The 22,594-nt window shown below is 41.3% G+C and overlaps 1 protein-coding gene across 1 annotated transcript in view; it reads right to left on the reverse strand.

The window, feature by feature from the left end:
- LOC110529367 (glutamate receptor ionotropic, kainate 2) overlaps positions 1–22,594 on the reverse strand; it is a 176,921-nt gene that overhangs the window by 102,405 nt on the left and 51,922 nt on the right. Inside the window, exons 3-7 of the mRNA XM_021611507.3 lie at positions 20,119–20,246; positions 18,316–18,445; positions 6,138–6,319; positions 5,411–5,464; positions 3,700–3,873 (exon numbers count right to left, since the gene is read on the reverse strand). Of these exons, the coding sequence (XP_021467182.1) occupies positions 3,700–3,873; positions 5,411–5,464; positions 6,138–6,319; positions 18,316–18,445; positions 20,119–20,246 (668 nt within the window). The remainder of the gene's footprint in view (positions 1–3,699; positions 3,874–5,410; positions 5,465–6,137; positions 6,320–18,315; positions 18,446–20,118; positions 20,247–22,594) is intronic.

A 22,594-nucleotide genomic window follows, 5' to 3' on the forward strand; every position in this document is an offset into this window, starting at 1 on the left:
ATAAACTACAGAAAAACAACTAATAAATTACAGAAAAAATATTTTCAAACAAAACAAGAGCTTGATTTCCTTTCAAGTGCCAACAGGTTTGTCCCCCCCAACACTTCAGCGAGCAGGCCTTTCCAATCGACCTGACCCGGGTATCCTGGAAGGATATTGACCTCATCCCGTCAGTAGAGGATGCCTGGTTAGTCTTTAACTCACCGTCCTAAATAAGCATGCCCCATTCAATAAAAAAAAAACCAGGAACAGATATAGCCCTTGGTTTTCTCCAGACCTGACTGCCCTTGACCTGCACAAAAACTGGGAAGATACGAACCAATATACACAGGCAGTTAGGAAAGCTAAAGGCTAGCTTTTTCAAGCAGAAACTCAAAAAAGTTCTCTCCATGGAGAATAAGAGCACCTCCTCCAAGCTGCCCACTGCACTGAGGCTAGGAAACACTGTCACCACTGATAAATCCACTATAATTGAGAATTTCAATAAGCATTTTTCTACGGCCGGCCATGCTTTCCACCTGGCTACCGATACCCCGGTCAACAGCCCCGCACCCCCAAAGCAACTCGCCCAAGCCTCCCCATTTCTCCTTCACCCAAATCCAGATAACTGATGTTCTGGACCCCTACAAATCAGCCGGGCTAGACAATCTGGACCATCTCTTTCTAAAATGATCTGCCGAAATTGTTGCAACCTCTATTACTAGCCTGCTCAACCTCTCTTTCGTATCATCTGAGATTCCCAAAGATTTCAAAGCAGCCACGGTCATCCCCCGCATCAAAGGGGGAGACACTCTAGACCCAAACTGCTACAAAATATATCTATCCTGCCCTTTCTAAGGTCTTCAAAAGCCTTGTTACCTACCATTTCGAATCCCACCGCACCTTCTCCGCTATGCAATCTGGTTTCAGAGCTGGTCGTGGGTGCACCTCAGCCACGCTCAAGGTCCTAAAATATATCATAACCGCCATTGATAAGAGACAATACTGTGCAGCTGTATTCATCGACCTGGCCAAGGCTTTCGACTCTGTCAATCACCACATTCTTATTCTTATTACTCTGGACGGCTCTGACTTAGAATATGTGGACAACTACAAATACCTAGGTGTCTGGTTAGACTGTAAACTCTCCTTCCAGACTCACATTAAGCATCTCCAATCCAAAATTAAATCTGGAATCGGCTTCCTATTTCGCAACAAAGCATCCTTCACTCATGCTGCCAAACATACCCTCGTAAAACTGACCATCCTACTGATCCTCGACTTTGGCGATGTCATTTACAAAATAGCCTCCAACTCTCTACTCAACAAATTGGATGCATTCCATCACAGTGCCATCCGTTTTGTCACCAAAGTCCCATATACTACCCACCACTGCAACCTGTACGCTCTCGTTGGCTGGCCCTCGCTTCATACTCGTCGCCAAACCCACTGGCTCCAGGTCATCTGCAAGTCTTTGCTAGGTAAAGCCTCGCCTTATCTTAGCTCACTGGTCACCATAGCAGCACCCACCCATAGCACATGCTCCAGCAGGTATATCTCACTGGTCACCCACAAAGCCAATTCCTCCTTTGGCCACCTTTTCTTCCAGTTCTCTGCTGCCAATGATGGGAACAAACTGCAAAAATCACTGAAGCTGGAGACACATATCTCCCTCACTAGCTTTAAGCACCAGCTGTCAGTGCAGCTCACATATCACTGCAACTGTACATAGCCCATCTGTAAATAGCCCATCTAACTACCTCATCCCCATACTGTATTTATTCATTTATCTTGCTCCTTTGCATCCCAGCATCTCTACTTGCACGTTCATCTTCTGCGCATCTACCATTCCAGTATTTAAATGCTATATTGTAATAACTTCACCACCATGGCCTATTTATTGCCTGAACTCCCTTTTCTTACCTCATTTACACACAATGTATATAGACTTTTTTTCTACTGTATTATTGACTGTATGTTTGTTTATTCCATTTGTAACTGTGTTGTTGTATGTTTCGAACTGCTTTGCTTTATCTTGGCCAGGTCGTAGTTGTAAATGACAACTTCTTCTCAAGTAGCCTACCTGGTTAAATAAAGGTGAAAAATTTTTTAAAAAATGTTTATATCAATACCATACTATTTGAATAATTTCTATAATTTTTCATCCACATATTTTCTCATTTATTTTATTAATCTTAAGGGAGAAGAGCATTATGGGCTGCGTCCCATATTTAGTGTCTACTTTTGGCCTCTACTTAGGGAATACGGAATAGGATGCTATTTGGGCCGCGGACATGGTGGAATACAGTATATCACTGTTGAATATATCACTGACTTATAAATAGAACACCCTAATGAAGTAATTTATCAAGCCTGGTACAGAGCCCAATGGACATTATTATTTAATATTTAGCAGAAGTTCTAGTCTGGTGCGATATGTCAATATGCGCTATGCCTAATTAATCAATCCATGAACATACAGAATCAAAAAAATGGAAAAACATCCAGCATTTAACCTCTTTGTGCATTTCATTCATCTTTGCATAAATGAATAACAGCGTTGTTGTGTTGTCTCGTGCCTAAGCCTAGGGGAATTGAAAGAAAACATGTGCCATTGCATTAAGGGGAGGTATGTGACAATAGGGCTTTCTCTGGCAAGACATCAGAGCAGATTGCTACACCAAATTAATGCAGTTAACTGTGCATTGGATTTTCAGATTTAAAAAAGACTTAGGTCCTACAGTGTCTTAGCTCTTTAGACAGTATTTGACATGCATGCACTCTAATTAAGGGGTTACAGCTTCCATGTAGAACAGAAGTACAGTAGGGCATGCCATCATATGATGCCTTGTGCATTTCAATTCATTAGCATATATGACATTGTGTCTCTGACATTGTCTTACTGCCTTTTCTCATTGCATCTGTCTCTGTGAAGATTCACCATGGATCTACTGCCATTTTATAACCAGACAGAGGAAGCAGACAGGAAAGAGACACAAAACAGAAAAACACAGACATACATCTCCCCGGAGACTTCGTATCGTCCCCGCGAAATTAAATAATTGGCGGTTTCAGACAAATGGATACAGAGAGAGACCTTGAATGACCATGCCTGAGCTCCACTTATGTTTTTTCACTTTCAAATCACCTCATCGTCGCTGGCTTTTTTGGACGGCTCCCCAGAAAAAAGCAGAGGCCATCATTTCCGTCCAATTTGCTCTCTCGCTCTCTCTCCGCACACTGACAGATTGTCATATTTTGGCAGGGTTCCCGGCGGACAGAGGGAGAGAGGAGGCGAGTGAAGGAGTGCAGAGAAAGGACCATTACCATCCACACAGTCTCATTAGAGAGCATTTAGACCCAGGAACTCCAGGCTCAAAGCTCCAGACATTGGGCTACTGCCCAGCCTCGATGCCCTCCCAGAGAGCATCTCACCTGGGCTAAAGCCCCTGCCATCCTGCCCTGTTACCCTCTAACTATTTCATTACATTCCTATATTGTACATTTCATTGCTTCATGAATCATGTCATGGATATAACATTATAAACTTCATACACCATGGCTTAAAATCTGCCTGTACTAGAAAGATCACAACACATGATAAATGTAGCAATATAATTTACAATGTCCTATCGATTTGGTCATTGAGACACTAGGGCGATAAAGCATGTTTGTTTGTGCACGCAGAGCATAAGGAAGATTTAGCAGTTTCAACCATACCGTCATGAATCCTTCCAGTAGGCCCGAGTCCGGTTTGGGCGGGGCTTGTAGGCGTTCCATGGACCATTTCTCGATGATGGACGACACCTGAGAGTTTTCCGTGTTTAGGATCCGGAAACCCGTCATGTTGACTCCGCTGTACCGATACGGCTCCATATCCAGGGCGAAAAGGTCCTAAAATAACAAAAATGGCTATGTTCATGCTTTTATACTTTATAAAAATATAATAAACATGTCATAAACATGTAACAAGCACTTCATTAGTGTAGTATGGTATTACTGATTCTATATAGGGATTGTGTCCGTAGATTGAGATGCAAGGAGATCATTTATTGCCCATCATTGATTCTAAAGTGCTGACCGCACACCTGTTCTCACGCTAAATTAAAACTGCGTTCGGGAGCCAGATTTAAGGGCGAGAGAGATTACCGGGGTACGTTCTGAAGTATTTTCAGGAAGCATTTCATCTCGTTCGCCGAGACAGTGGACTTGATTAAGCTAACGTTTTCAAGGGTACCAGGCAGGGCCTTCGTGCGAGGCCACACGTCTGGCTTATGAAGGAAGACACCTATGGGTTGTATAAGTGTACAAGGGCAAATAAGTCTAAGGGCAAAACAAGCCCCTGGATACCAGTTATATTGCAGCATTGGCCAGCACTACCGCCACTTCCTTGCCAAACTGACCTATGTTGTTGGAACCGGCAGTAGCCCAGACGAACAAGTAACAGCATGCCTCTGACACAGCCCTACCTTCGTTGCTCTATTTCCTGTTTGCCCATAACAACAGATTTAGGGTCAGTCTTTCTCCACCCTTGTCCTAACCTTATCCATAATGTTCCAAACAGCACAACAAGCAGAGTTGTTGTCAGGGTCATGATGTACTGAGACGGTAATAGCCTCGTCTGAGCTGTTATGTACGCTCTGAATCTCTCATTCTCTCTCTCTCCATCCAGGAAAGACAGGCTTTTCATCCAGTGTGAACAGCAGTGTGAACAACTCTTTGTAGTGGATGGATCAAAATAACTTTGGAGAACTTAAGTAGCCGCCTTGAGTCAGAATAGACGAGCATATCGAACAGCTTTATTTTTTTTACAATATCTTCAATAACACATTATAAATGTATTAATTGCCACCAGGACCAAGTATTTAAGTGGCAATATAAAGAATATGATTATGTGATATCTACTGTAAGGTGTGCATAATAGGACGGCATCAGGCATCTGCAACTTACATGGATACCTTCCTAATATGGGCAACGTATTGATCAGGAAGAAAACTCAGTATAGACGGGTTAGCTGACAACGTCACAAAAACGATGAGCAGGCTTCAATGGGGCAGAAGGCCATGTGTTGTTGTGATCTTGAATGGCCAGATATATAGTATTATTCTGCCATGTGGGGAATCGTAGGTGTCTCATTGCAGCTCGTTTCATCTTGATACCATGTCTTATTTTGAGGTGTTTTGATTGACGTCATGTCTAGGCTAATATGGCAAAAAAGAATTGCTAGCTAGCTAACCAACAACTGTAACAATGTATTTGTGCGATAACAAGTGCTCATTGTGCAAATGTATTTATATTTTCAGGAACATTGGATATGAAATACAGTCTAAATGTTGTCATCAATTTAAAGCCAATCCAGTCTGTTCTGCACCATCGTTTTTGTTGCTAAACAACCAACCCGTCTATAACTGTAAGGTGCTGGTAAACGTACCAGGGTGGTGAAGATGTAGTGGTAGTACTCGGTCATCATTCCCATGGCTAGAGCCTGTAGGAAAACAACAATACTATGACTATGGTCAAAGTGCCAACACAAATATACAGCATGTGTGAGTGCAGAGTAGACAAACATTTTTTGGGACCAAATTACTTTCGATAAGTCAATATGCTAAACACATTTGGGGAATATCCTATTAAGTATTATTTTGGCAACACACAGAGCAGATAATCAGAGCAATTTTTTAGAGTCATGATTCAGCAAGCCTTTGTGGTGGGTGTTTCACATTAAGAGGCCATGTTGGTGGCCATGCTGTATATAATTAGTCAACCGAACACATGTCATCTACTCTGCCCGGAAACGGGTATTTTGGTGACGGATATACACACTTCTCATTAAGAATGTGGCTTAATCATAATGTCTCAAACATGCCTGCGAGCTGAGGCAGAGTTGCTAATTAAAACTATATTTTGGCATAGAGCATCCATTATGGAAGCACAGTAATAGAACTCTAATATTCTAAAAGAAGATGAACGAGGAAAATTAAATATCCAAATGAGTCGGTTGCAGATATAAAGGAATTGAATGAAGGTGCTGGACCTTAAAACATAGTATAAGTAATAACTATTCAATGAGTGACTCATTATTCTGGAGATAATTCACATAAAGAAATCTAACAAGGTCTAAGAATAAGAAAGTACAACATGTATCTTGCCTAACTGACCTGTTTCAGGATCCAGGCAGCCATTTCATGGCCGCAGTCAAAGATCACGTGGAACTCCTTTGCTTTCTTCATCTCTTTCAGAAGTGGCTTGGCATCCTTGGTCTCCGCCGGCAACTGTCGGATCTTCAAACGAATGTTGTATCGGGATGGCGCCTTGATCAGCTCCTGCAACCGAATAAGACCTGCAGACCAAAAATGTACACCTTATACAAGAGTGACAGGAATTTGAAAAATGTGTAATGCAATGGAAATGAATAGAAGTGTGGCATTGGTAAGGCATACAGTTCAGATACAACCCAGCATAATTGGTTATGTGAACATTCCCAGAACATATGGTCAGGGCGTGAGTTGGGGTGGGCAGTCTATGTTATTTTTTCTATAATTTGGGATTTCTGTGTTTGGTCTGGTATGGTTCTCAATCAGAGGCAGCTGTCTAACGTTGTCCCTGATTGAGAACCATACTTAGGCAGCCTGGTTTCACCTTTGAGTTGTGGGTGATTATTTTCCGTTTCAGTTTTTGCACCATTCGGGACTGTTTCGGTTTTCATTTTGTATTCAGTCTCATTAAATTATATTATGGATACGTACCACGCTGCACATTGGTCCTCACCTTCTTCCACCACCAACGGCCGTTACACAAACTTTGTGGAAATGAATATGTGTCATTCTCAAAACTTTGGGCCACAAACTGTACATACTGCAGTTGTATGGGTGAGGAAGGTAGCACCGGGATCTTCACCTGAACTCATCCCAGAAGATCCCTACTCCAGTGTAATCTCAGATGATCCCTACTCTGGGGTAATCCCAGAAGATCCCTACTCCAGCCATCTGTCCCTTCTCTGTTTTGGTTCGCACAAACACTTCGGAGGCATTAAGCGGAAAATCTTTCTGGGAGAGAGCAACGTTTGGGAAACACTGTCAGGGCCGATGTTTGAGGGGCTGTGGATAATGTCGATCCTCAGACAGCTGTGTGTGAATATTTTATCCTCTCCGATAGTTCTTCCCGCCAGATGTCAGATAGACTCCAATCACATAATGTCCTGGAGCATGAAGATGTGTGATTACAGTCCAAAGGTGTGTGTGTGTGTGTGTGTGTGTGTGTGTGTGTGTGTGTGTGTGTGTGTGTGTGTGTGTGTGTGTGTGTGTGTGTGTGTGTGTGTCTGTGTGTGTGTGTGTGTGTGTGTGTGTCTGTGTCTGTGTCTGTGTGTCTGTATCTGTGTGTGGTCCACATCATCCAGGTTTTCTCACCCCGACTCTGTCACTGTGAGAGTTGGAGGTGGTGTGTTACGCTAAAAAACACTCCCCTTAAGGAGGAGGAACCTCTAACACCTCCCTCAGAATCCTTTGTGAGGGAATCAATACATGCCAGTGGGAGTTGTTGTGGTGGGAGTGATGATAAATGGTTGCGTCCAAAATGGAACCCTGTTCTCTTAAGAGCCCTATGGGCCCTGGTCTAAAGTAGCGTACTATATAAAGAATAGGGAGCCATTTGGGACACACAATGAGGAGGAGTGGTACAGTGGCCAATTAGATTACTCTTTGTAGTGGACGTTGAGTTGGACCATTTACTGTGCACTTAGCCAAGGTTAATATACTCTCACCATGCTACAGTGGCGGCTCTCGACAAAGAGAAATGTGTGTGACAGAGACATGGTCAGAAAAGGTATTAGCATTTACTTGAGGCAGTCACCAGGAGTATCCTGAAGGTCAATTTATAATGGTAAATAGGTCTTATTGAATCTACACACTCATGGTACACTCAGAAAAAAAGGGTTTTCGGCTGTCCCCATAGGAGAACCCATTTTGGTTCCTGGTCCAAAATCTGCTCCAAAATAAGTATCAAAGATGTCTGCAGAAAGAATGGGGAGGCAGCTATGACATGGCGCCTTGAGCTTGAACAAATCTATTTTGGTTATTGAGCTACAGTGAAGTGGATTTACACTCGGTAACAGAACCACGGTAATGGAATTACATCATGGGTCCCTGATCTGTACTACAGAAATTCACAATTATGGATATGAATGTCATTCTCCTCATGTTTCCACATCACAGCACAGCACAGCAGAGCACAGTAGAGTACAATATACTGTACACTACTTTTCTTTACAGTACGATCCAAACGTCTATGACAGTTTCAGATTTGGCCCAGTCCGGTCCATTTGTGGAATAGCCAAATTTCAACGCTCATGGGATGTCCGGCGGTGCTCAGTGGGTGAGTAAGATGGTTACACTTAATGGAAAGAGAGGGGGCTCATCCAGACAGACTTTTTTAACACTCTTGGTTTGACCACCAGATGTACATTTTAGCAGACGCTCTTATCCAGAGCAATTGACAGTAGTTAGTGCATACATTTACCTACTGCCCCCCCGTGGGAATCAAACCCACAATTCTGGCATTACAAGGCCCATGCTCTACCAACTGAGCCACACAGGGCAGAAGACAGAAACACAAAAAAATGATTGTAAGAGCTGAACATAACAGCATGCCAGTGGACGGGAGGACTATGGTTTGTGACTTCTATGATTTCCCATTGTAGCCAATTCAGTTCTAGTAATTCTGCTACTGATGTTTTTGGTCATTTTGTTACCTGATTTGGTCATGGAATTATGAGTTTTAATCAGTTAATAATTCATAACCAAAATTATAAAATGACTAACTAATTGGTAGGTCTGCCATTACTTGTTGTTACTACTGTGAACTTTCGTCATCCTCTTTCCTCATGAGGGTATTGGGTATTTGATAATGGAATTAAAAGGCACTAGGATTAATATTCACATGGAAATGTCCACCGACCCACTCTAAAAGGCTTTCAGAACCATCATCGACTCAGTGGGTTTTGTCCAACATGTCTCCAGACCTACTCATTGTCACAGTCATACCCTGGATCTAGTTAATCCTGGACTATTGGACGACCATTTTATTATGTTTGCAATCACAACAAATAGCACTGAGACGGCAGCCGTGAAGATGGTAAATTACCTTTTATTAATAGCGTCGGACGAAGGCTCTGCATCTTTTCTAGTGCTTCTAGACCTTAGTGCTGCTTGTGACAACATCAATCACCACGTTCTTTCAAAGGAATTGGAAACCCTAATTGGTCTACGTGGACAAGTTCTGGCCTGGTTTGGATCTTATATCGGGAAAGATATCAGTTTGTCACTGTGCATGGTTTGTCCTCTGACAAATCAATTGTATGTTTTGACGTTCCTTAAGGTTCCATTTTCAATATATATTCTACCTCTTGGTGATGTCATTCGGAAACACATTCTCATTCTCAACTTTCACTCCTATGCGGACGACACACAGCTGTACATTTCGATGAAACATGGTGAAGCCCCAAAATCGTTTCAGACATAAGGAAGTGGATGGTGGCATTTTTTAAAACTTTTAAACTCTGACAAAACAGAGATGCCAGTTCTGGGATGCAAGAAATAAAGAGATATGCTGTTGGATATGACAATTCATCTTGATGGTTGTGACCTGTGAAGGACCTCTGTGTTACTCATCTCTTTAGACGAACATATGAAGAACATTTCAAGGACTGCTTTTTTCCATCTTCGCGACATTGCAAAAGTCTGAAATGTTATGTTAAAAAAATGTGTCAGAAAAGCTAATCCATAATCCATGCTTTTGTCACTTCTAGATTAGACTACTGTAATGCTCTACTCTCCAGCTACCCGGATAAATCACTAAATATACTTCTGTTTTTGCTAAACATGGCTGCTATAATCTTGATTACATCCCAAAAATGTGCTCATATTACTCAAGTGATCATGTTACTCCAGTGCTAGCCTGGCCTCCGGTTAAGGGTAAGGGTGATTCAAAGTTTTACTGCTAACCTACAAAGCATTACACAGGCTTGCTCCAACCTATCTCTCCGTTTTGGTCAAGCCATACATACCTACACGTACGCCATGGTCACAAGACGCAGGCCTCCTTATTGTCCCTAGAAATTCTAAGGAAACAGCTGGAGGCAGATTTTTAGAGCTCCATTTTTATGGAATGGTCTGCCTACCCATGTGAAAGACGCAGACTCGGTCTCGACCTTTAAGCCTTTAATGAAGACTCATCTCTTCAGTGGGTCATATGACTGAGTGTAGTCTGTCCCAGGGGTGCGAAGGTGAACGGCAAGGCACTGGAGCAACGAACTGCCCTTGCTGTCTCTGCCTGGCCAGCTCCACTCTCTCCACTGGGATTCACTGCCTGTGACCCTATTAAGGTGGCTGAGTCACTGGCTTACTAGTTCTCTTCCATGCCGTCCCTAGGAGGGGTGCGTCACTTGAGTGGGTTGAGTCACAGACGTGATCTGGGTCCGGTTTTGCCCCCTCAGTCTTGTGCGGTGGAGGAGAACTTTGTGGGCTATACTCACCCTCTAGTGGTGTGGGGGCTGTGCTTTGGCAAAGTGGGTGGGGAAATATCCTGCCTCAAGTATCTATACTGCAATAGTCTATGTGCTGGGGGGCTAGGGTCAGTCTGCTATATCTAATGTAATTATCCTGTCTTTTTGGTGTCCTGTGTGAATTTAAGGATGCTCCCTCTAATTCTCTATTTCTCCCTCTCTCCCTCCCCTCTCGGAGGACCTGAGCCCTAGGATAATACCTCAGGACTACCTGGCCTGATGACTCCTGGCTGTCCCCAGTCCACCAGGCCATGCTGCTGCTCCAGTTTCAACTGTTCTGCCTGCGGCTATGGAACCCTGACATGTTCACCGGACGTGCTACCTTGTCCCGGTCCTGCTGTTTTCGACTCTCTCTCTCTACCGCACCTGCTGTCTCGACCTCTGAATGCTTAGCTATGAAAAGACAAATGACATTTACTCCTGAGGTGCTGACCTGTTGCACCCTCTACAACCATTGTGATTATTATTTGATCCTGCTGGTCATCTATGAACGTTTGAACATCTTAAAGAAGAATTTGGCCTTAATGGTCATGTATTCTTATAATCTCCACCCAGCACTGCCAGAAGATGACTGGCCACCCCTCAGAGTATGGTTGCTCTCTATGTTTCTTCCTAGGTTCCTGCATTTCTATGGAGTTTTTCCTAGCCCTCATACGTCTAAATTTGCATTGCTAGCTGTTTGGGGTTTTAGACTGGGTTTCTACATAGCACATTGTGACATCTGCTGATGTAAAAATGGCTTTATATATACATTTGATTGATTGATTAAAGGCAATATTTCTTAAACTCACAAAAAGTAAACAATATCTCCAAAACATAATATGCTGTAAGTGTTGATAGTATACTGAACAAAAATATAAAAGCAACATGTAAAGTGTTGGTCCCATGTTTTATGAGCTGAAATAAAAGATCTCAGAAATTTTACATACGCACAAAATGCGTATTTCTCTCAAATTTTGTGCATTTCCTTGTTGTCATGACTCTTCTGTGAGGATCCGAAGGATCAGGTTACAGTGGGTCAGCTCTACAGCACCCTCCCTCTCCCACAGAGGGAGAGAAGGATGGAGTTGGCCAGTTTTATGATGGTCGTAAATACCTTGCAGAAACTCTGCCTTTGGGCTCTGCAGGATTGAGGGGAAGTAACCCTTTTGTTACAAGGCGATTCCTCCTGCCAAAACTACAACATTCAACAGTTGATAATGACACAATATTCCTAACACAAATCATGTGGGAAACGGTCGGTGGGGCTTGAAACAATATTGTCAAATAAGTCGTTGTTTGTGATATCTTTAAGGACAGTATAACAAATAACGGTAACTTTACAAATGTATACGCCCCAGTTATCAGATTCACTTCTAAATGTTGTGGAACTTATTTGATTAAATATTAAACTGTTTGTAAGAAGATGAAATGTGATTTTAGCTTTCTAAATGAGATAATTGTTTTTCATGTAAAGTTTTACCAAGTCAGTAACCACGCCCACGTGAGCACAGACCTTGTGACAATGTGATGGAACCGCTCTCCAAGGTGAGGGCATAAAAAGACCTCTAACAAAATGTACATTAGACCAGAAAACGGCTACACGTTGAAATGGTTGCCATTTAAATAGAGACCCGCGTGATTGACAGCGTGAGCTGAAAAGAATGAAATGGTTAGAAACTCTGAAACTTTCAACAGAGAAGAAGAAAATCTCTACCAGACCAGACAGCATGAAGCGGTAGCTACACGGCTGAGAAACAATATAAAACTAAAGACCAGCTGAAGTACAGCGCGAGCTGGATATGGCAAAATGGTTTGAAACTACAATACCAGAAAATGGTAAGACCCTCTGAAACTCTCTCTCTCTCTCGAAGAAGAAGAAGAAGAAGACTACACAGGAACATTTAGTCTGCAGCTGTTTATGCACTGTTTGCCTAGGAAACTCGACCGAAGACAAGAGACAAAGAACAATTTCCTCTCACCATTATAGGTATTTCTAGGGTATCTATTCTAAACAAACAGAGTGAAGGACAAGGCCAGCTGGACACTGCGTGGTACACCTCTGGAAGATCCGTTCTAACAGATACTCCAAGACCAAGAAGCTACGACTACTAAGTACATTCTGATGGACAACCAGAGACTTACACAACCAGAGACTTCTGATGAACTACTCTCCATAGATGGACCAGATGATTTCAACAGAGAGATGGCAAGGACATACAGTACAAGCTTAAATATGTGTTGCATTTCTAAATTCGAATGAGAGGTTGGTAAGGTGCTAAATATCCATATATACGATGAGCGTATTATTCAACTGTATGTACGGTAGTTGAATTCCTTTGTCTCTTCTCCTCCCACTCTTTCTTTCCCCACCCCTTTTCATTGTGTACCAAGCCGTCATATCGGGTTAGTCCACTAGGGACTTTTCATTGCATCATGTTAGTAACCAATGTATAATCTATCCCGTGTGTGTGTTTATTTAATTCTGTGTGGTTATTTAGTTAGTTAGTAAATAAATAATTAAGCCAATTTGTGTATCATTGATTCATCATGGAGACTAGAGTTCATGCAGTCTCAGAATGAGACTGATGAGGTAATAATTATAATTAACGGATGGAAGTCAACAACGTTCAGAATGAGACTGATGAGGTAATAATGATAATTAACTGATGACTTTAATTTAATTTAATCATTGTAATAATTAAACATAGTTAATTTATTTGCTAAAATAATTGTCATTGCAATAATGGCAGCAAAATCATGACATTGTTTACATTTCTGTTAGTGAGCATTTCTCCTTTGCCAAGATAATCCATTCACTCTACACATGTGGCATATCAAGAAGATGATTAAACAGCTCAATCATTACACAGGTGCACCTTGTGCTGGGGACAATAAAATGCCACTCTAAATGTGCTGTTTTGTCACTCAACGCAATGCCACAGATGTCTCAAGTTTTGAGGGAGCATGCAATTGGTTATGCTGACTGCAGGAATGTACACCAGAAATGTTGCCAGAGAATTTAATGCTCATTTCTCTACCATAAGTCTCCTCCAACATCGTTTTAGAGAATTTGGCAGAATTTGGCAACCAGCCTCACAACCGCAGACCACGTATAACCATGCCAGCCCAGAACTTATACATCCGGGTTCTTCACCTGCGGGATTGTCTGAAACCAGCCTCCCAGACAGCTGATGAAACTGTGGGTTTGCACAACCGAAGAATTTCTGCACAAACTGTCAAAAACCATCTCAGGGAAGCTCAACAGCGTGCTTGTTGTCCTCACCAGGGTTTTAACCTGACTGCAGTTTGGCATCGTAACCGACTTCAGTGGGAAAATGCTCACATTTGATGGCCACTGGCACGCTGGAGAAGTGTGCTCTTCAGACAGTGCATGACGTTGTGTGGGAGAGCGGTTTGTTGATGTCAATGTTGTGAACACAGTGCCCCATGGTGGCGGTGGAGTTATGTATGTATGGGCTGGCAACAGCATGTTCCAACTTTGCACAGCCATTGAAGAAGAGTGGGACAACATTCCAAAGGCCACACTCACCAGGCTGATCAACTCTATGCGAAGGAGATGTGTCGTGCTGCATAAGGCAAATGATGGTCACACCAGATACCGACTGGTTTTCTGATCCACGCCCGAAACAATTTTTAAGATGGAAAATGGTTGAAAATCATATATAGTGTATTCATTAAGTATTTATACCCCTTCAGCTATTCCACATTTTGTGTTACAGCCTGAATTCAAAATGTATTAAATTGTATTTTTTCCCCTCACACATCTACACACAATAACACAGAATGACAAAGTTAAAACATGTTTTTAGACATTGGTCATTGCTAGACAGTCATTTTCAAGTAGAATAGATTTCCAAGCAAATTTCAGTCAAACCTGTAACTAGGCCACATTTAACATTTAATGTCATCTTGTTATGCAACTCCAGGGTTTACAGTTTGAAGTCGGAAGTTTACATACACTTTAGCCAAATACAAACTCTGTTTTCCACAATTCATGACATTTAATCCTAGTAAAAATCCCCATGCTTAGGTCAGTTAGGATCACCACTTTATTTTAGGAATGTAAAATGTCAGAATAATAAGTAGAGAGAATTGTATTTCTTTCATCACTTTCCCAGTCGGTAAGAAGTTTACATACACTCAATTAGTATTTGGTAGCATTGCCTTTAAATTGTTTAACTTGGGTAAAACGTTTCGGCTAGCCTTCCACAAGCTTCCCACATTGTCCATTTGGAAGACCAATTTGCTACCAAGCTTTAACTTCGTGGCTGATGTCTTGAGCTGTTGCTTCAATATATCCACATAATTTTCCTCCCTCATGATGCCATCTATTTTGTGGAGTGCACCAGTCCCTCCAGTAGCAAAGCACCCCCACAACATGATGCTGCCACCCATGTGCTTCACGTTTGGGATGATGTTCTTCGGATTGCAAGCCTCCCCGTTTTCCTCCAAACATAACGATGGTCATTATGGCCAAACAGTTCTGTTTCTGTTTCATCAGACCAGAGGACATTTCTCCAAAAAGTACGAACTTTGTCCCCATGTGCAGTTGCAAACCATAGTCTGGCTTTTTTATGTCGATTTTGGAGCAGTGGCTTCTTCCTTGCTGAGTGGCCTTTCAGGGGATGTCGATATAGGACTCATTTTACTGTGGAAATAGATACTTTTGTACCCGTTTCCTCCAGCATCTTCACAAGGTCCTTACTGTTGTTCTGGGATTGATTTGCAGTTTCACACCAAAGTACATTCATCTCTAGGAGACAGAACAGGTCTCCTTCCTGAGCGGTATGATGGCTGCGTGGTCCCATGGTGTTCATACTTGCATACTATTGTTTTTACAGATGAACGTGGTACCTTCAGGCATTTGGAAATTGCTCCCAAGGATGAACCAGACTTGTGTAGGTCTATAATTTATTTCTGAGGTCTTGGCTGATTTCTTTTGATTTTCCCATGATGTCAAGCAGAGGCACTGAGTTTGAAGGTAGGCCTTGCAATACATCCACAGGTACACCTCCAATTGACTCAAATTATGTCAATTAGCCTATCAGAAGCTTCTAAAGCCATGACATCATTTTCTGGAATTTTCCAAGCTGTTTAAAGGCACAGCCAACTTAGTGTATGTAAACTTCTGACCCACTGGAATTGTGATTATGAATTACAAGTGAAATAATCTGACTGTAAACAATTGTTGGAAAAATGACTTGTGTCATGCACAAAGTAGATGTCCTAACCGACTTGCCAAAACTATAGCTTGTTAACAAGAAATTTATGGAGCGCTTGGAAAACAAGTTTTAATGACTCCAACCTAAGTGAATGTAAACTTCCGACTTCAACTGTATTTGGCCTTGTGTCCTGCTGAAAGGTGAATTTGTCTCCCAGTGTCTGTTGGAAAGCAGATTAATCCAGGTTTTTCTCTAGGATTTTGCCTGTGCTTAGCTTCAATCTGTTTCTTTCTATATAACAAAATGTTCTAGTCCTTGCCTATGACAAGCATACCCATAACATGATGCAGCCACCACCATGCTTGAAAATATGAAGTTGTACTCAGTGATGTCTTGTGTTGGATTTGACCCAACCATAATGCTTCATATTCAGGAAATAAAGTTAATTTCTTTCCCACATTTTTAGCAGTTTTACTTTAGTGCCTTATTGTGAACAGGATGCATTTTTTGGAGTATTTGTATTCTCTCCAGGCTTCCTTCTTTTCCCTCTGTCATTCAGGTTAATATTGTAGAGCAACTACAATGTTGTTGATCCATCCTCAGTTTTCTCCTATCACAGCCATTTAACTCTATAACTGTTTTAAAGTCTGCATTGGCCTCATGGTGAAATCCCAGAGCGGTTTCCTACCTCTCTGGCAACTGAGTTAGGATGGACGTCTGTATATTTGTACTGACTGGGTGTATTGATAAACCATCCAAAGTGTAATAACTTCACCATACTCAAAAGGTTTGTTTTTACCCATCTACCAATAGGTGCCCTTCTTTGTGAGGCATTGGGAAATCTCCCTGGTCTTTGTGTGAATCTGTGTTTGAAACGCACTGCTCGACTGAGGGACCTTACAGATAATTCTATGTGTGGGGTACAGAGATGACGTATTCATTCAAAGATCATGTTACACACTATTATTGCACGCATAGTGAGTCCAACTTATTATGTGACTTGTTAAGCACACTTTTACTGCTGAACCTATTTAAGTTTGGGTTTGAATACGTATGGACTCAAAACATTTCAGCTTTCCTTTTTTATGAATTGGTAAACAGTTTTTAAAACATAATTCCACTTTGACATTATGGGATATTGCATGTAGGCCAGTGATACTGTCACGCCCTGACCTTAGTTATCTTAGTTTTCTTTATTATTTTGGTTAGGTCAGTGTGTGACGAGGGTGGTATGTGTGTTCTTGTCTTGTCTAGGGTTTTTTTGTATATCTATGGGGTTTTGGTATTGTCTAGGTAAATGTAGGTCTATGGTGGCCTGAATTGGTTCCCAATCAGAGACAGCTGTTTATCGTTGTCTCTGATTGGGGATCCTATTTAGGTTGCCATTTTCCATTTTGGTTTTGTGGGTTATTGTCTATGTGTAGTTGCATGTCAGCACTCGGTTTTGCATAGCTTTAAGTTCGTGTTGTTAGTTTGTTTAAGTGTTCTTCGTTTATGAAAGAGGAATGTATTCTTATCACGCTGTGCCTTGGTCTCATCATTACGATGAACGTGACAGATACAACATCTCGTTTTATCCATTTTGAATTCAGGCTGTAACACAACAAAATGTGGAAAAAGCCACTGTATGCCTTCATTTTCCATAAATATATTTTCATTTGACACAACCAGTTTGATATGCTCCTATGAACTTCCCATGTTGGTGCTCATGGATCCTTTTACAGAAGGTCAACTGAAGAAACCAATTGGATATATTGAGCAATTCATGTACTTGAACAAACGAATATGTTCAACATATTGTATCCAATTATGTTCCATGAAATTTACACCTTTCTCCTTCCAAAGGATCGAAAATATGAGATGGACATTACGAAATGTTGTCCTCTCTCTAAAGCTGATGATGCCGTAGGCCTGAAAATGATCACGGTACTCAACGGTATGAAATATCGATGTGCTTGTAGAACGCACATCATGAGCCACTCCACACAGTCACAGCAGGCGATCCGGCAGGCAGATACAGCTGGACGAGGACCCTCAGGGGACGTGTCTTTTATTCATGAGCTGTCAGCTCTCACATTCATTCTGCGTGGCATTAATCTGAGGAGATGGTGGGTGAGGGTCATTCTGGGTAATGTGGTTTTTCAGAGATGCTCACTCATATGAAAGGCTGAGGTTTTGACGTAGAGTACATCTGGAGGGCTTTGAGAGGGCTACATATTTCATGGCCAATCCCTCAATGCTAAAGTCTTGGGGGAAAGAACAGAACAGTTTTTCTCCTCTGCACCCCTGGATCTATGTAAGGGTTAAGTGCCTTGCTCAAGGGCATGACAATTCACCTCCCATTTTTATTGCCCAGCATAAGACTCAAACCGGCAACCAAGAAGCTACTGGTCCACTTCTCTAAACTCTCAGCTACCTACCACCCCTATAAAAAGTTGTGTTTGTGTTTGAGTAGCAGTTTTTAGTTTACAATTGTATGTATTTTAACTCCTTTTGATCATCATTCACTAACATCTTCATCGTCACCAATTGGCTCATCATCATCACCATCCTCATCATCACCATCATCATAAACATCATCACCATGACCACCATCATCAGAGATATCTGTACCTGTGCTGTCATCATAGACCACAGTGACCGTCCTCCATTTGAAGAAGTGCACCAGGTCCAGGATTGCCCGGCTGAGGGACTGGAAGTCTGGGTAGAGGCTGATGTAGTAAGAGTCCCTGTTGTCTGATACCTGGAGGGAAGCAAAAGTTATTCCCCTACCTAAGAATGGTAAATCCCCCTTAACTGGCTCAAATAGCCTACCAATCAGCCAGTTACCAACCCTTTGTAAACTTCTGGAAAAAATTGTGTTTGACCAGATACAATCCTATTTTACAGTAAACAAATTGACAACAGACTCTCAGCACACTTATAGGGAAGGACATTCAACAAGCACTTTCACAAATGGCTGATGATTGGCTGAGATAAATTGATGATAAAAGGTTTGTGGGGGGCTGTTTTGTTAGATATTGTTGCGGCTTATGACATTGTCAATCATAGTCTGTTGCTGGAAAAATGTATGCGTTCTGGCTTTACACCCCGTATAATATTGTGGATAAAGAGTTACCTGTCTAACAGAACACAGAGGGTGTTCTTAATGGAAACCTCTCCAACACAAAATCAGGAATTCCCCAGGGCAGCTGTCTAGGCCCCTTACTTTTTTCAAACTTTACTAACGACATGCCACTGGCTTTGAGTAAAGCGTGTCTATGTATAAGGAAGACTCAACACTATACACGTCAGCTACCACAGCGACTGAAATGACTGCAACACTTAATTAAGAAAGAGCTGCAGTTAGTTTCAGAATGGGTGGCAAGGAATAAGTTAATGCTAAATATTTCAAAAACTAAAAGCATTTTATTTGGGACAAATCATTCACTTAACCTCAACTAAATCTTGTAATGAATAATGTGGAAATTGAGCAAGTTGCGGTGTCTAAACTGCTTGGAGTAACCCTGGATTGTAAACTGTCATGGTCCAAACATGTTGATACAACATTCGCTAGGATGTGCTGCGCTGCATTCTTAACAGCACTATCAACAAGGCAGGTCCTACAGGCCCTAGTTTTGTCGCACCTGGACTACTCTTCAGTCATGCTATCAGGTGCCACAAAGAGGGACTTAGGAACATTGCAATTGACTCAGAACAGGGCAGCACGGCTGGCCCTTGGATGTACACAGAGTGCTAACATTAATAATATGTGTGCCAGTAGTTCAAACAGACAGCTCGGTGCATTCAACATGACACACCTCTCATAAATACAAGTAGTGGTGAAGTCAATCTCTCTTCCACTTTGAGCCAGGAGAGATTGACTTCACCACTACTTGTATTTATGAGAGGTGTTGACATGTTGAATGCACCAAGCTGTCTGTTTGAACTACAGGTCGGACACCCATGCATATCCCATGAAACATGCCACCAGAGGTCTCTTCACAGTCCCCAAGTACAGAACAGACTATGGGAGGCACACAGTACTACATAGAGCCATGACTACATGGAACTCTATTCTACATCAAGTTGCTCATACCAGCAGTAAAATGAGATAAAAAAAAACCCTGAGAAAAATACACCTTATGGAACAGTGGGGACTGTGAAGCAACACAAACATAGACACATGCATACACACACATGAAAACATACGCACTATACGCACATGTACACGTGGATGTTGTGTTATAGATACAGTACTGTATGTGGGAATAGAGTAGAGGTCCGAGGGCACACACTTAATATGTTGTGAAACCTGTTATGAATGCATTGTAATGTTTTTAAAATGTATAACTGCCTTCATGTTGCTGGACCCCATGAAGAGTATCTGCAGCCATGGCAGCAGCTAATGGGGATCAATAATAAATACAAATACACCTGGTGCTTCCACTTGGTCTGGATGTGGGGCACCCCCAGGGCATTACAAATGGACTGGACTGCGTTGGCCGACGAGCTGTGGGAGGGGCCAAAGATGGCTGCCACTCCCAGGGAGAGCTGGTCACAGGCTGGGGGGGGGGAAGAGACAGAAAGAGAGGTGTTTGTTAGACACGTGTTTAGGTTCGTTAGATATGTGTTTAGGTTCGTTAGGATAGTGTTGAGGTTTGTTAGAGTAGTGTTTAGGTGGAAGCCTTCAGCTCCTTGCTGCTCTACTGTCCATACAATGCACCATGGGAATGCTGATCAAGAAAGTCCCTTTAGTCTCTCCCACATTGGATCAAGGAAGAACACAAGAAGAATGTCAGTCACACTTTGCATTGAGTCACACAGATACCAGTAGGAGTACTGCATTTTGGTTGACCTAAATCGGCCATAACACTTACTATAACACACTTATCCTTAATTTAGAATGACTTAGCCTTAATGTAGAGTTACCTAGCCTTAATTTAGTTATTTAGCTTTCATTTAGAGTTGCGTAGTCTTCATTTAGAGCTATTTAGCCTTCATTTAGGGTTACTTAGCCTTCATTTAGGGTTACTTAGCCTTCATTTAGGGTTACTTAGCCTTCATTTGGAGTTACGTAGCCTTCATTTAGAGTTACGTAGTCTTTATTTAGAGTTACGTAACCTTCATTTAGAGTTACGTAGTCTTTAGAGTTACGTAACCTTCATTTAGAGTTACGTAGCCTTCATTTAGAGTTACGTAGTCTTTATTTAGAGTTACGTAGTATTTATTTAGAGTTACGTAGCCTTCATTTAGAGTTACGTAGCCTTCATTTAAAGTTACGTAACCTTCATTTAGAGTTACGTAGTCTTCATTTAGAGTTACGTAGCCTTCATTTAGAGTTACGTAGCCTTCATTTAGAGTTACGTAGCCTTCATTTAGAGTTACGTAATCTTCATTTAGAGTTACTTAGCCTTCATTTAGAGTTACGTAGTCTTTATTTAGAGTTATGTAGCCTTCATTTAGAGTTACGTAACCTTCATTTAGAGTTACGTAGTCTTTATTTAGGGTTACGTTGCCTTCATTTAGAGTTACGTAGCCTTCATTTAGAGTTACGTAGCCTTCATTTAGAGTTATGTAGCCTTCATTTAGAGTTACGTAGCCTTCATTTAGAGTTACTTAGCCTTCATTTAGAGTTACTTAGCCTTCATTTAGAGTTACGTAGCCTTCATTTAGAGTTACGTAGCCTTCATTTAGAGTTATGTAGCCTTCATTTAGAGTTACTTAGCCTTCATTTAGAGTTACGTAGTCTTTATTTAGGGTTGCGTAGCCTTCATTTAGAGTTTTGTAGCCTTCATTTAGAGTTGCGTAACCTTCATTTAGAGTTACGTAGTCTTTATTTAGAGTTACGAAGTCTTTATTTAGAGTTACGTAACCTTCATTTAGAGTTACATAGTCTTTATTTAGAGTTACGTAGTTTTTATTTAGAGTTACGTAGCCTTCATTTAGAGTTACGTAACCTTCATTTAGAGTTACGTAGTCTTTATTTAGAGTTACGTAGCCTCCATTTAGAGTTACGTAGTCTTTATTTAGAGTTACGTAGTCTTTATTTAGAGTTACTTAGCCTTCATTTAGAGTTACGTAGTCTTTATTTAGAGTTACGTAGCCTTCATTTAGAGTTACGTAGCCTTCATTTAGAGTTACGTAGCCTTCATTTAGAGTTACGTAGTATTTATTTAGAGTTACGTAGTCTTCATTTAGAGTTACGTAGTCTTTATTTAGAGTTACGTAGCCTTCATTTAGAGTTACGTAGTCTTTCTTTAGAGTTACGTAGTCTTTATTTAGAGTTACGTAGCCTTCATTTAGAGTTACGTAGCCTTCATTTAGAGTTACGTAGTCTTTATTTAGGGTAACGTAGCCTTCATTTAGAGTTACGTAGCCTTCATTTAGAGTTACGTAGTCTTTATTTAGAGTTACGTAGCCTTCATTTAGAGTTACGTAGCCTTCATTTAGAGTTACGTAGCCTTCATTTAGAGTTACGTAGCCTTCATTTAGAGTTGCGTAACCTTCATTTAGAGTTACGTAGTCTTCATTTAGAGTTACGAAGTCTTTATTTAGAGTTACGTAGTCTTTATTTAGAGTTACAAAGTCTTTATTTAGGGTTACGTAGTCTTTATTTAGAGTTACGTAACCTTCATTTAGAGTTACGTAACCTTCATTTAGAGTTACGTAGTCTTTATTTAGGGTTACGTTGCCTTCATTTAGAGTTACGTAGCCTTCATTTAGAGTTACGTAGCCTTCATTTAGAGTTATGTAGCCTTCATTTAGAGTTACTTAGCCTTCATTTAGAGTTACTTAGCCTTCATTTAGAGTTACGTAGCCTTCATTTAGAGTTATGTAGCCTTCATTTAGAGTTACTTAGCCTTCATTTAGAGTTACGTAGTCTTTATTTAGGGTTGCGTAGCCTTCATTT

This window comes from Oncorhynchus mykiss, chromosome 8 (genome assembly GCF_057628025.1).
Source record: "Oncorhynchus mykiss isolate SJ-2025 chromosome 8, ASM5762802v1, whole genome shotgun sequence".
NCBI lineage: Eukaryota > Metazoa > Chordata > Actinopteri > Salmoniformes > Salmonidae > Oncorhynchus > Oncorhynchus mykiss.